Source organism: Eurytemora carolleeae, unplaced genomic scaffold, assembly GCF_000591075.1.
Source record: "Eurytemora carolleeae unplaced genomic scaffold, Eaff_2.0 scaffold942, whole genome shotgun sequence".
NCBI lineage: Eukaryota > Metazoa > Arthropoda > Copepoda > Calanoida > Temoridae > Eurytemora > Eurytemora carolleeae.
In genome coordinates this window covers 18,020-32,518 of record NW_019396830.1, presented here as the reverse complement: position 1 = coordinate 32,518, position 14,499 = coordinate 18,020, and the positions used below count along the sequence as shown (strand labels likewise).

Genomic DNA, 14,499 nt, shown 5'->3' with positions numbered 1-14,499 from the left:
ACTAAGTACAACCGTATGCAGTCAAAACATAAACAAACAAAATGTGAACATAGCAGACGAAACTCGTACAGATTATAGCTTTCTCATTAGGTATCACTATACTAAATCAAAGAATTATTTGAAAAGACGATATCGAATTCGTCACTGAATTCCCATGTTTTTTGGGACACCCTGTACATAAATTCAAAAAAATTTACTTTACTGGATGGTTTGGAAGTATAAGTATTTAGATTTAGACTAAATATATATGATCAGGAAGAATAAATGTTTAGGCTGGAGGATCAGGAAGAATAAATGTTTAGGCTGGATGATCAGGAAGTATATAAATGTTTAGGCTGGATGATCAGGAAGAATAAATATTTAGGCTGGATGATCAGGAAGTATATAAATATTTAGGCTAGATGGTCAGGAAGTACATTAATATTTAGGCTGGATGGTCAGGAAGTACATAAATATTTAGACTGGATGATCAGGAAGTATATAAATATTTAGGCTGGATGATCAGGAAGTATATAAATATTTAGGCTGGATGGTCAGGTAGAGAATGGCCTGTATCTGGTGGAGTAGAAACTGGAAAGGACGGAGGGATCTCACATTTTGAACTCGTAGGTAAACATTTTATAAATATCAATTTTTAAAACCAATAAATAAAGTTACCGAAAATCCAAGATAAATTATTTTGTTTCCCTTTTTATCCTACATATTCTTCTCATGAAAGCTGCCGCTCATTAATCTTTATTAAGTTGACTCTTTTATCATTAGTATCCATCAGAGACAGTCCTGATCTGGAATCTATAAAGTAATTAATCCATAGTTAATTAATGGTTAACTAATCCATCATTATTTAGCGAACTCCTAATCCAATTTTAGGAAAAGAAATAACGATCTGGTGATTTATCAATTTGAATAAGAAAATTTAGACTCTGGGCCGATCAAAATAACCTGATTTTACAGGGTTACCCTTAACCACTTTTTCCTTACATTTAAAGTTCCTGCAACTATAAGATTATTACCTTATAGAACATGTTGTTTTTCAATTAATTCATATTTCATATGATAATTTTTACAAATAGAAATTATAAGTATTGGATATACGTCTTTAGGTATGTTTTTGTTTGAGTGGTATTTTTTTATGAGTTATGGTGTTTTTGAAGCTTTTTGCAGAAAAAAATGGAACATCATCTTACCTTGTTAAAAATTTGTTTTAGATTTTTCTTAGAGACATTAATCACCAAACCTTTCGTTTTTAAATATCCTTTTTTTCTCGTTTTTTTTTGTCAAATAACGGTTTGTAATATGGTCATTCATTCTCTTTACTGTCTGAACAATCCCTTTAATAAACCATGTTTTCAGTAACTGGGCATGCTGATGGTTCAGTTAGGTTCTGGGATGCAAGCAGTAACTGTATGCAGGCCCTATGTAGGCTTAGAACACAAAAACTTTTTGAAAAGGTCAGTTTTAAATAAAATTAGCTTTAAAGATTTGATTTAAAATGTTTTTATAGAATAAGAACGGTAAGGTAGATGTACTGGAGGAAGACCCATACGCAATCACTGGTATTGTGCTCTCACAGGACTGCAAGCAGCTCCTAGTTGCCGGTCAAACTGCACAGGTACTTAGACAGGGGCGTTTACAGGGGAGGGGTATGGTGCTATTCACCATCTATTATTATTATTATTATTATTATTATTATTATTTTTTTATTAAGGTATCTTCTGAGCGTGGAACAGAGGGTTCACCACATTTTGAATTTCCTCCCCGTCCCCTCTTAGGAGTAGCTTCACAACATTCATCTTATACAGGGATACAAAGATATATTACAAAAAAAAACTAATTTTTATGGTTCTTTATTATGAAGCTTTGCTCTAGACCTAAATATTTCCGGTACTGAATTGTGAAATTAGAACGTTCCTAGAAGTCTGATTTAACTTTTAACTTCCAACATACTACTGCATACTTTGGAAGTAGAAAACAACTTTTCTTAATTTTTGTCCACTGTTTTCCCGGTTTAAAGGTGATTTTGTAGAAGGGAATCGTGTTCAAATTACCTAAAAACTGCCGAGTGTACGCTAGCGTACAGTTTGAACTCAATGCAGCTGACTTTTCACATTTTTATGTCCAACTCGTCCAATGCAGACCCGTAACTAGGATTTGGAAAGGAAGGTGCACTTTGTGTAAAAAAGGGGCGTCGCAGGCGAAAATTTCTTCACACAATTATAATAGAAAACGTACATATTATACAAACTGACATTTGTGAATACTTGTTATACAAAACAAATCAATTTAAAAAATTATATAAAAAAGAAACATCAATTATGAAGGTTAATATTTTGCTAAAGAAAACAAAAATTCAAAAATCTACACTAAAAGTAATTGAGCGCAACAAACATAAATTTTCTAATCCTTGAATTGTTACAACCTGATTGTGTAAATGTTTGACATTTCAAACTTGCAATACTTGATCTACCAGAATTTTTAGTTTGAAATATCGAAGGTTTAAGAAATCTAATTGTAAAAATTAGGGATTCAAAAATAAGAGAATGTGGCAAACACTCAATTCATTTCTTACAATTTTGTATGTGTAGTAAAAACTTTTTATTAATCAAGCAAAATAATTTCAAGATTGCATCCCTTGTGTCAAAAACTGTGCAACCCCAGTTGAATGAAAATATTCCAGAAAGCTAATATCAATTTTTTTAAATTAACAGCAGCTTGACATTAAGCCTCCAGTCCCTTGAATATTTGGATCTATACAGAGGGGTGACAAGCACTTGGAATTTGTAATAGTGTTCAAAAACTTATATTAAGAAGAATAAAGATTATTAAAGAGAAAAATGAATTATATTGATGATTATTTGTATTTCATGAAGAAAATGAATCAAATACGAAGAATAATTAAGAATAAAAATAGAAGTTTTAATATATTACTTGGAAACAATCATATGTTTTTTTCTTTTTCATTCATTTTCTGTAAATTCATTTTGTTAAATGTAATTTTGTCTAGCTTACACTTTCATATTAGACTTTGGACAATATGATATTCATGCTTAAATATTTACATATATTGGACAATAGGATATTCATGCTTAAATATTTACATATATTGGACAATGTACAGTAGTAGAAATTTGTGTGGGAAGTAGCGGGAATCTTCAACGCTTGATTTCGCATCCAGTAAAACAACTTTTTAGTTTACTTGATATGTGTTTGATCCCTGAATTTTAGTTCTCTTTTCAGGATACACTTCCACAGGATATCAAATAGGAATTCATTTTATACCTTCGGACTGCATAAGATAGCCCCCCCCCTCTGGAAAGTTAAGGCAATGGAAGCTCCTGGGTCTGGAGTTTAAAATTATTATGTTTAAGAAAACTCTGTTCTACTTCGCTTTCTTCAATGACAAGATTATGTTATTAGTTCTAATTTCTGAATTACTTCTATTTTGTAGGTTATCCTGTTTAAATTCGGTAAAAAGGATGGAGTTGGAGAGGTGGCTTGCCTAGAAATACCAATCATTTATGAGGTGAAAAGAATTCTTCTTGTCTTTATGCAAAAATCATTTAATTATAAGTATTAATTTTCTTGTTTTTGTTATTTTATACTTTTCATCACTCAAGGTAGACATTCTGCATTTTTATACTTTTCACCACTCAAGGTAGACATTCTGCATTTTTATACTTTTCATCACGCTAAGTAGACATTCTGCATTTTTATACTTTTCATAACTCAAGATAGATATTCTACATTTTTATACTTTTCATAACTCAAGATAGATATTCTACATTTTTATACTTTTCATCACTCAAGATAGACATTCTACATTTTTACACTTTTCATCACTCAAGATAGACATTCTACATTTTTATACGTTTCATCACTCAAGATAGACATTCTACATTTTTACACTTTTCATCACTCAAAGTAGACATTCTGTATTTTTATACTTTTCACCACTCAAGGTAGACATTCTACATTTTTATACTTTTCATCACTCTACGTAGACATATTCTACAGATTATACTTTTCTACATCTTTCTATCCTTATCTATTATTGTCAATAAATAGATACCAGTTTCCAATTCATTCATTCATTCATTCATTCATTCATTCATTCATTCATTCTCCTAATTTTCTTTCTTATTGTGATTTAATCTTCTTGAATCCATAAATCATCTTCTTAAAAACGGAAAAAATCACAATACGCAATAGAATTAAAAGTCATATTTGGACCAAATATTTTTAATTAAATATTTCCTCGTAGAGAGTAAATTAACAATTTACGTCGCAGTTTAAATATTTTCTAATTTCATTTAACATTTAGGTTCGGGCTGGTCAGTTAAAGAAACCTGCTGGATACCAACCAGAGCTAACCTGTCTCACCCCTTGGGTAAACACAGAGCCCCCTTCTCCTATCTCCTGCCTCACCCTGAACCCTGTATTCGGACTCCTTGCCTATGGGAACGGATCTGGACTGGTTATTGTCGACTTTATCCAGCAGAAATGTTTATTAAACATGGGTACTGCTGATCTGTACGGGAGTAACGACCCATATCAGCGCATGCCGCGTTCTCCACGCCTGCTGCCGGCCAGCCCATCTGATGACGTCATTGTGAAGGTTGACCTCAGTAATTATTCACAAGTAACTAAATCAAAGGTACTAAATTTGGATATTTTAAATCTCTTAGGAAATATGTTTTTCATGCAAAAATAGTGTTGTTTGTATGTATGTATTAGCCTTTTTTATGCTATAATTATCAAAATTGTACATTTAATTAATTTGATGAGTAAATCTCAAACATTGACATAAAAATATCAATCCATTACTACTTATGATGCCTCAGACCTAATTTTAGTAAAAGCATTTGGGGTTTGAGAGTGGGAGGAGGTCACCCTTAGAGCTAATTTGATTCGATTTAATTTCCCTTGATTAGATTTGATTTGATTTGATTTGATTTAGGTTTGATTTGATTTGATTTGATTTGATTTGATTTGATTTGATTTGATTTGATTTGATTTGATTTGATTTGATTTGATTTGATTTGATTTAACTGTGTAAATATTAACTAGGACGAGGAGAAGAAAGATGAGAAGACAGAAGAGAATGGAACCCCGAAGGAGAACCTGAATGTAACCCTGAGTACCGGAGTTAAAGCCAAAAATCGTCCTCGTCCTCTACAAAAAGCCGGGACGGGTAGTTCAGCTGAGGAGAATAGTTTGAGTAAATCTAGGAGCTCAAGTGTTGGAAGCATGGATCAGATTGTGGAGGGGGAAGGAGTTACTGCTCTCCACTTTGGGACATCCTTCCCCAACCGTTTAGATTTCGAACTTTCTTCATGTCTCTTCATCGGGACATCCCTGGGTTCTATTCTTATCATTGTTATTCAGCTACCAGAGACTGGAGAACTTAGGTTAGTTTTTTAAAGTTGTGAATATTATTTTTCTTATTTAAAAAAGATATTTTCTTTTCTGACTAAAGCAACATGGTTGTGGGATTATCCTAACCTCAAAGATATTGGATTTGTCAAGACGACGGGATCAAAGTAAAACCGAGGGAAAGATTAAACAATGTTTTTTATACATTAACATTTGAATTTTTTTTCAGAAAGTTTTATATGATATATGTATATACGGGCCGGGTGGTCAGAATTTGTAACTATAAAATCAGATCGGAAAGTATTAGAAGACAGGATAGGCATTTGAATGAACAACGAAGATACATTAGGATGAGACAGAATTTAACAGGATGGTAACATATGGGATTACAAAGTTCAATATCTGACGGAACTTGTTATTATAGGACAGGGTAGGTAAGGAAGGAACAGAATTGGTTAGAATCGGACTAGATAGACCAGGATGTGACAGGATATATCAGGTCAGGTTAGGATGGAAAGTAGAGGTCAAGATTAAAGGATAGGCATAAATGGTTAAATGGTTAGGGAGGGACATGAGTATACCGCGAAGGAAAGGGGGATACCAAAATTTGATAAATCGGTCAGGTTGGGAAAATAGGGGCCAGGATGGTAAAAGTATATGTAATATTGTATATTGTATATTGTATATAGATAGGAACTAATCAATTTATTAATTAGTATGAATATTGTAGAGAGAGTGACCCTGTGATAGTATCTCCAAGTTGTTCTCTGCTCAAGCTACGGTCTGCAGTACTAGAGATGGGACTCTTAGACTCATCCTTCTCCTTGATGGATCGTCCTGATCCTCCTCAGGGTATCCGGCACACCAGTAGGGCAGGACAAGGAGCTCCAGCCACACCTCAAGCCACGCCTCAGGGAGATCAGCAGGTTCTAGCAGTGTGTACGGAGAAGGGCGTGTCAGTGTTTGCCCTCCCAAGCCAAAGATTGACGGCTAGCTCCATGTTCTCCGAGGGTGTGACTGGTATTCGTAGTTCTATACTAAGCTGGGGCGGAGCTAAAATGTCTCCTCTTATTCTTATATTTACATCCGACGGAGGAATCAAAGGTAATGAAATTACCGAAAAAATATTTTAAACAATTTAAAATTTAGAATCAAATTGAGATTTTTGAGAAAAAATTCAAAATTCTTAAAATATTGTAAATTTGTCAAATATTCAGGATTCTCTCTCCCATCTCTCCGTCCTATGATAGAGAGCAATCTGGTGTCTGTCAACTCTCCGAGGATATCCAGGACCCTGAGATTTTCCACTGGAGGGAATGGAGTATATTTCACCAACCCAAACCAAATTCAGAAATTTAGCGTTAATGCCGAGTCTATCAAGTCACACAGAGAAACCTGTGGTAAACTTTTCCAGGTTAGTCGGGATTATTCTTTTGATAGTTGCATGGTACTTTGTCTCGTAGTTGATTGTTACAAATATCAAATTATAAATTACAAATAACAAATTACAAATTACACATTACAAATTACAAATTATACGTTACGAGTTACAAATAATATAAAAAATTACAAATTTCACATTACAAATTACACATTAAACGTTAAAAATTATAAATTATACATTACAAAATACAAACAACACATACAAATTACAACGGCAAATTAGAAATAACTAGACAACTATCTAGATTTTACGTAATAATTAAGAGGTACTAATCATGCATTTTTCGGGATGTTTAATAAAAAATAATAATAATCATTGAACAGAAGTGTACACTGGTACTTTTTTCCAGCAAATTCTGATTTTTGATTTCTCTTATCTTTGCAACCCAATGTCGTGGTCTACGGAGGGGAGGAAGGCCAACCAAACCAATTTTTCGACCGAGTCACATTCTCCTCATTTTTCTCGTCCGAGCCACCTCGAAATCCTCTTCCTTCCAATATTATTTTTTTAAGTGTTTAATCCTTCTAGATAAAACTATTTTTTAAGAATCAGGCCTCGTCAAGAAATAAATGAAATATTGAATTTTTGTAAATCCAATAAAATGTTTCAATTGAATTAAAATTTTCACGTTTAATGTCCCCACAAATGTTCACCTTTATTTCGTGCATTTTCAGATATTCCTGGTGTAGAATGCCGCAAATAATTCCGAGTTTAAATAGAACTTAATCATTTTTGTTATTTATCGTGAAAACCATAGATTTTTTCCGGGTGGTTCTATCTGGAAAATGATAGGCAGAGATATGCCAAATATTTTGCCATTTTATTTTTATCACGAAGGTTAGCCATTATGTGAGCGGTAGTTAGATATTTCTTGCCGCGGTATATTTTATAAAAGGCGGCCTGCACTTGGTTGAATGAACTTCTAATCTCTCTCAACTCTATCTGCTATCAATTATAATGAATACAATTATCGATAGTGTTTGTATTATTAAAATATGTCTATATAAGATTTAGGTTAGAGCAATTAAAAATACTTTGCTAGCTGAGGCAAATCTTATAGCTTTGATCCGAATAGGAGGAATAAATCCTCGATCTCTCTGTAAACGTCACATTCCAACTGACTTGAATATCATCCAGGTAGATTGCTTGAAGCCTGGTTTTTAACTAAGGTTGATCATCATTAAGAATTCAACATTCAAAAGTGTTGATCTTGTCAAACAATAATATTAGCACAACATAAAATAAACAATATAAACACTGCACACCTTTTATTCTTGGATTTTAGGATGTAAACACCCCTGTAAGCCTGGTTTGTCCAACCTATGTAAATACCAATACAAAACCAAATATCTAAAGATACCAGTTCGATTCTCATAGCTGGAAGAACATTTAGGATAAGTAGGGGGGGGGGGGTAACTACAAAAGAGGTTCAGTAATTAAAAGAGAGTTGAAAAAAATTCTTTATCTAGCTACAGGGTGTATTATAAGTGTTAAAACAGTGTTAATTAAACTGAAGTGAAACCTTAAAACCATCATCTTTGTCATGTGTCTTAGCGACAATACCTTGAACATTTTCTTATTTAAGTTCTCATTTACAAACTAATGATCATAAGATTTGGACAAGGAAATATTTAAATTAAGAATGAAGATAAACAAAAGGATCTAGGAAACCTAAGTTGGGAGTCTAAAATCCATGAACAGTTGGGATAAAATAATAGACTTTGGAGTAGAATTGATTGGGAATAAGTTAGGTGAATTATGAACTATAATAGAAATGGATTCCAAAACAATTGGGAATGGATCCAATGAATATGGAATTATATAAGGAAGATTTAAGAAGTTTGGATAATTGAGAATAAGGTATAAGTAAGATAATAACTAATTGGTAGTAGGCAAAGCAGATTGGGAAAAGAGATCAAATCTTTTCAAGAGGAAGAATGGTTAGGTAAAAGTTTGGTTGGTAATTATTATTTATTAGGATGTAGAAAAACTTGGCATGTTGGGAGAAGTTTGTAATAGTACAAAAGCAATAATATATATGAGTTTTACCTAAGTAAAATTTGACATTATTCTCAACGGTTTGAACATTTCAGCATGATGTAATTATTGCAATACTTTAGTCTAAAAATATTTTATACCCTAACTTGGCCAGATTTTTAAAAAATAGTTTTATCATCGAGAATTGGAAACTCTAAAACACATAATAATCGAAGGATTCCGAGGTGGCTAGAACGAGAAATTGTTGTGGCTGACCTTCCTCCCTATCGTCTACGATATTTTAAATAGTAAATTCTGTTACTTCAAATAATCTAAGTTTAAAATATCTCAGGTCTACATCATCAGGTTGCAAAGAAAAATCTTAAGAACGTTTGTATGGTTTTACGGAGAAAGTTTTTTTTAATAAAGATTGTTTTGTCCCCAGGACATGATCGGGTTATTACGATCAAATCTCGGAATTTTTTCTATTGGGAAGATTTGATGTTGTATGGGTTTTTATTGATCTACCAGGGGTTGTAATCTGGCAGCACATTCATCCATCATCTTTCACTTGGATCAATCCAATTAGAGTTTTTTTCTTGTTGAGTAGAAAGCACGCACCCTTTCGCTGCGAGAGATGTTGACAGCCTCCCCTCTGTCCTCCTACATCCGCCAGATGTCGGCTTCAAATGTTTTTGAAACCACAGGTTTGTGTGGAGTACGGGAATCGAACCCGTGAACACCAGTCTGGACACCAATCCAGTTACTGGCTGTGGACAAGTGTGCTTAACTTCAGTGATCTAACGAGAACTGGTGTCACACACTAGCCACCCTACCCCACTTCCGGAGAAAAATTGAGATTTTAAACTGGATTTTTGATGAGCCATCTGTGAGCCATGATAAGCCAGGAGCTGCCGTACATAGCAGTGTTGATTGGGATGTGTTGTTTACTCCAATCCTGTTTAATTTAGAACGTAGTCTCCTAGTTACTATATATAATTCTAGTATTCGTTTTTAACTTAAAATTACAAATTCAATGTTACATTTGATTTTTATAATTTCTCTCTGTATTCTAGGACAACATAGAGATGCCGGAGGCCCCTAAACAAGGGTTCCTCAAGGGACTATTTGGAGGAGGACCTAAACCTCTAGATAGAGAAGAACTGTTTGGAGAGAGTTCAGGAAAAGCTTCCTCGTCCCTGGCTAAAACTATACCTGGAGCTAAACTCATGGATCTCCAGGTTTACTTTTCATAAACAAATCCTGATGTTATGTTGAACTGTGTACTATGTATACAAATTCAGAAAGAATGATTTTATCAGAACTTATTGTGTCTATTTTTAAATGCTAAGTGACAAATTTTATATTACATATAGAATAAATTAGGACACCCTTCGGGTACATATGTTACTCTAAAAAAAACGCCAATTTGGTCCAGCCGTTCGTTGGGCCATCTATAACAAACAATTATATATGAGCGCCAATGACTGAAAAACGACCTGTATGGAGGAAACAAATGTATTTTTTTTATCAATTATTAATGATATCGGGAAACTAAGTTGTCTGGCCACTGTTTTACCATTATGAAATATCTTAATAATCAGAATATTCAATAAACAAACACAACATTCACATTAGAAATGTTATTTTGTTTCAAACTTATTTCGTAAAACTTTTTATGAAACTGAACAATAGATTCCATTTTGTTCCTTTCAGTTTCTCTATTTTAAGGATAAAGAAATACGTCACTTATTTCTAAAGTCGGTTTTTTAAGAGATTATCTTTTTATTAAACCTAGATTTAGACGTCATAAGATATGAAAAATACAATACAGGCCAACACCCACAGCGTATTAGCTTAATATATCTCTAATCTTCTACTTATCATACTTTTTAATCAATTGTTGAATAATTTAATTAAACCTAGATTTAGACGTCATAAGATATGAAAAATACAATACAGGCCAACACCCACAGCGTATTAGCTTAATATAACTCTAATCTTCTACTTATCATACTTTTTAATCAATTGTTGAATAATTTTCGGAAAACACCAGGTTTAGTTTAAATCTAAAATGTTTTTTTTATTTTAAAGAAAAAGTTTTTTTAAAAGATGTATTAATTTTACATAAGATGAATCAATGATGGAAAGGGGGTACCGGACCCATATTCTCTAAATAACGGGTTTTAATGATAATAATAATAAGAATAATAATAATAATAATAATAATAGTAAAAATAATAATAATAATAATAATGATATAATAATGATAAAAAAAATAATAATAACAATAGTAACAATAGTTATTGCTATAAACCCAAGTAATCTGTACATAGTTATTTTAGAAGGTTTAGAAAAATGTGTTTTTAAAGAAAATTAAATTTTTTTATTTTTAATCGTCATTTTATTTATGTTTGGTGATTATTTCAGGGGAACAGTGGTGGTGCAACTAGTGAGGTTGCCAAGGCTAAGCAGGCAATCTGTGAACGAGGACAGAAACTAAACGAGATTGAAGACAGGACGGAGATGATGTCAAACGAGGCTAAGGTTAACAATTTTATCCAATCAGTCATTTTGATTGCTTCTCCATCATTTCGTTCAATTGATTTTAAATCTTGTATTTTCTTAATTACGTCCATCCGGTTGCTAAGTTTAACATACTTAGCTCTTTTTGAAACTGTGACTTAAAAGCGCAACTAGGGGGGGGGGTAATTCTCCTTGCCCTTTTCCTCATCAAAATTTCCTCCATTTCACAGGTTCTCATTTTCACCAAAAAAAAGGCGATTTGGGCCTCAAAATCACAATCCCCCGAATTTTATCCCCCCCCCTTACTTAACCTCTAGTTGCGCCTTTACTTATATTTTCCCGCCCAAAATTTATCACACAATGAATTCTAAAATTTTCATTTTCAGATTTTTGCGGACAATTCCCACAACATGATGCTGCATTTCAAGAATAAGAAATGGTACCAGTTGTAAGATCAATCAATCAAATACATATTCATATTTACATTCCATGATATGGACACTATCTAGTGTCTAGTGTCTAGAACACTTCTAGACAATTGTTTACAATACCAGGTTTTTTACCCGACATCCAAAACCAAAGATAATTTAATCACTAATCTATAGAAGTATGTTCATCAAATCAAATAAATTGAAATATTAAAAACTTCAAAAAGTATAAATATCTCGTGAAACAAATTTTAGGGCATTGAATCAATTATGAACCCCAAGCTTTCTCTGTGAACAGTTTTGATAGATGAATATGTGATTATAATTTAAAATTTGACGGTTCATCTACTCTAGTCAAAATTGATTAATTAAAAAATTTCAAAATCTTGTGAAACTTTTTTTGTTAAAGATTAATAATATCTTGTTGATGTGGCAACATTTATTTGGACGGGACGGGACGGATTTGACAATTATTTGTCTACAAATGTTTTTGTATTTACGTTAAACTGTATTCTGTTGTACTTTAATATTGTTTACGCAGATGAATTGTCTGAATAGATGAAGTTTGTAATTGGAAAATAACAGTCCCTTAGGTGGGATAACCCAGAAATGATTCCCCTCCCATCCCCCTCTCTCCGACTCCCGTTCACCCCTCCTTTAACAATACTAAACTAAGATCCATGTATATTGATATTGGATATTGCATATACATCAGATTAAGAAATAAGAGGAAATTTTTAATCCTCAAGCCTTTCTGATTTTATCCCTTATAACAAACAAATATATTTATTTTAGTTTTTATCTAAGTAAATATCCTGTTAATAACAGATAAACAATGTATTTTTAAATTAGATTAAGATTTGTTTATTTTCTTGTTGGTCTTTCATAGTTTATATTTTATTCTGCAGACATAATGTTAAATACAAGTTCGGTCATGAGCATTTGTGTTGATAAATTTCTATCAATTAGTTCATTTTCAATGTTTCATTTTGTACATTGTACAGTGTACTGTACACTATACAGTGTTTGTTTAACTGTCAACAATTCTAAAAACCGAAGTGAAAAAACACTCCTTAAGTACATTATTTGGGAGTACTTAGTACTTTATATAGGAGTACTAAGTACTTTGTCTAGAAGAACTTGGTACTTCATCTAAGAGTATTTAGTATACTTTATCTTTAAGTATTAGGTACTTTATCTAGGAGTAATCTAGAAGTTCTTAGTACTTAACCAGAAGTATTACTAAGTATTAAGTATTTCTATTGAGTATTTAGTATTTGCTTTATAAGTACTTAATACCAACTCTAGCAAAACTTAGTCTCTACTATAACAGTACTTAGCACCTATTCTTAAATTTCTTTGTACTTAATGCATCAGTTCTAAGTATCTGTTCTAGAAGAACTAAGTATTTTCTGTAAGAGTAAGTACTTAATTTGTGGATACTTACTTAAAAGCTTGTTGCTCTCTACCTGAAGTGCTAAGGTTTTTATCTTGTAATACCTACAGTGAAACCCTTAATAACGAATACATCGAAAGAATTCATCAAATGTCGTATTCTTCACTTCCTGATAATGGAATGTTGCAAATATTTAGTTTTTTAATTAAATGATTATATGGAACTCTTTAAAACTGTTCCCGCATATTTATGGCTATTTATTTATTTTCGCAAATACTGAAATTCACGTAATACAGTATAAAACTCATTGAAAAATTGTCAAGACGACATTTGATCAATTCTTCCGATTTAGTCGTTACTAAGGGTTTCACTGTAATTAAATATTACTTAAGGAGTTCCCATTCCAGTATAATTTTTTGTTGTATTGTGTACTTGTATGTACAGTGTACTGTATACTACTATGTACTGTTTAACCCAATGCAGAACTTGTTCTTCCAGTATTTTAACATGAGCATTGCGCTTTGTTCCAGATCCAGAAATAAATAAAGTTAAGAATCATTTTTCGAAACTGATTTTGTTCAGAAATCCAATATTATTCATAACAAAAAAATCTTTTCAAATCCAAAATTTAGCAGATATTGTTCAATATTTTTAATTATATTTTTAATATTATTAAACATTAATTTAATACCGACTTAGTTACTTTTGTGAAGTTGGCTACACATGGAGAATAGTAGAGAGAGAAAACTGGATAATTTTTAGATAGATATTTATAGATAGATGGAAAGTTTTTTTGATAATGGTTAGATAGATGGATAGATATATGAATGGATGCATAGATTTTACAAAGGATAAACGATTAAATAGATGGATTTTTAGATGGATAGATGGGTAGATGAAACGTATATATACATAAATGTATAGATGGATAGGTAGATCGATATATGAGTAGATAGATAGTATGTTTTAAAAATAAAGATTTATCTGTGGGAAGTGCAGAGAATATAAGTGAAATCCTTAATAAAGAATACATCGAAAGAATTCATCAAATGTCGTATTCTTCACTTTCTGGTAATGGAATGTTGCAGATTTTTAGTTTTTTAATTAAATGATTATATGGAACTCTTTAAAACTGTTCCCGCATATTCATGGCTATTCATTTATTTTCGCAAATACTGAAATTTACGTAATATAGTATAAAATTCATTGAAAAATTGTCAAGACGACATTTGATAAATTCTTTCGATGTATTCGTTATTAAGGGTTTCACTGTATGATAATGTCCATGTTATTAACCATATACATACTGAATTAATTTACACTAAATATGAGATTGCAACGACGACCCAAAACTC

General features: G+C 32.1%; 1 protein-coding gene across 1 annotated transcript in view; it reads left to right on the top strand.

The window, feature by feature from the left end:
• Positions 1-12,184, top strand: part of LOC111709161 (syntaxin-binding protein 5) — a 46,594-nt gene extending 34,410 nt beyond the window's left edge. The window contains exons 18-29 of the mRNA XM_023482769.1: positions 525-609; positions 1,354-1,451; positions 1,505-1,612; positions 3,449-3,570; positions 3,622-3,655; positions 4,322-4,654; positions 5,068-5,408; positions 6,104-6,477; positions 6,591-6,787; positions 9,871-10,035; positions 11,225-11,341; positions 11,707-12,184. Of these exons, the coding sequence (XP_023338537.1) occupies positions 525-609; positions 1,354-1,451; positions 1,505-1,612; positions 3,449-3,570; positions 3,622-3,655; positions 4,322-4,654; positions 5,068-5,408; positions 6,104-6,477; positions 6,591-6,787; positions 9,871-10,035; positions 11,225-11,341; positions 11,707-11,772 (2,040 nt within the window). The 3' untranslated portion in view covers positions 11,773-12,184. The remainder of the gene's footprint in view (positions 1-524; positions 610-1,353; positions 1,452-1,504; positions 1,613-3,448; positions 3,571-3,621; positions 3,656-4,321; positions 4,655-5,067; positions 5,409-6,103; positions 6,478-6,590; positions 6,788-9,870; positions 10,036-11,224; positions 11,342-11,706) is intronic.
• The last annotated feature ends 2,315 nt before the right edge of the window (positions 12,185-14,499 follow it).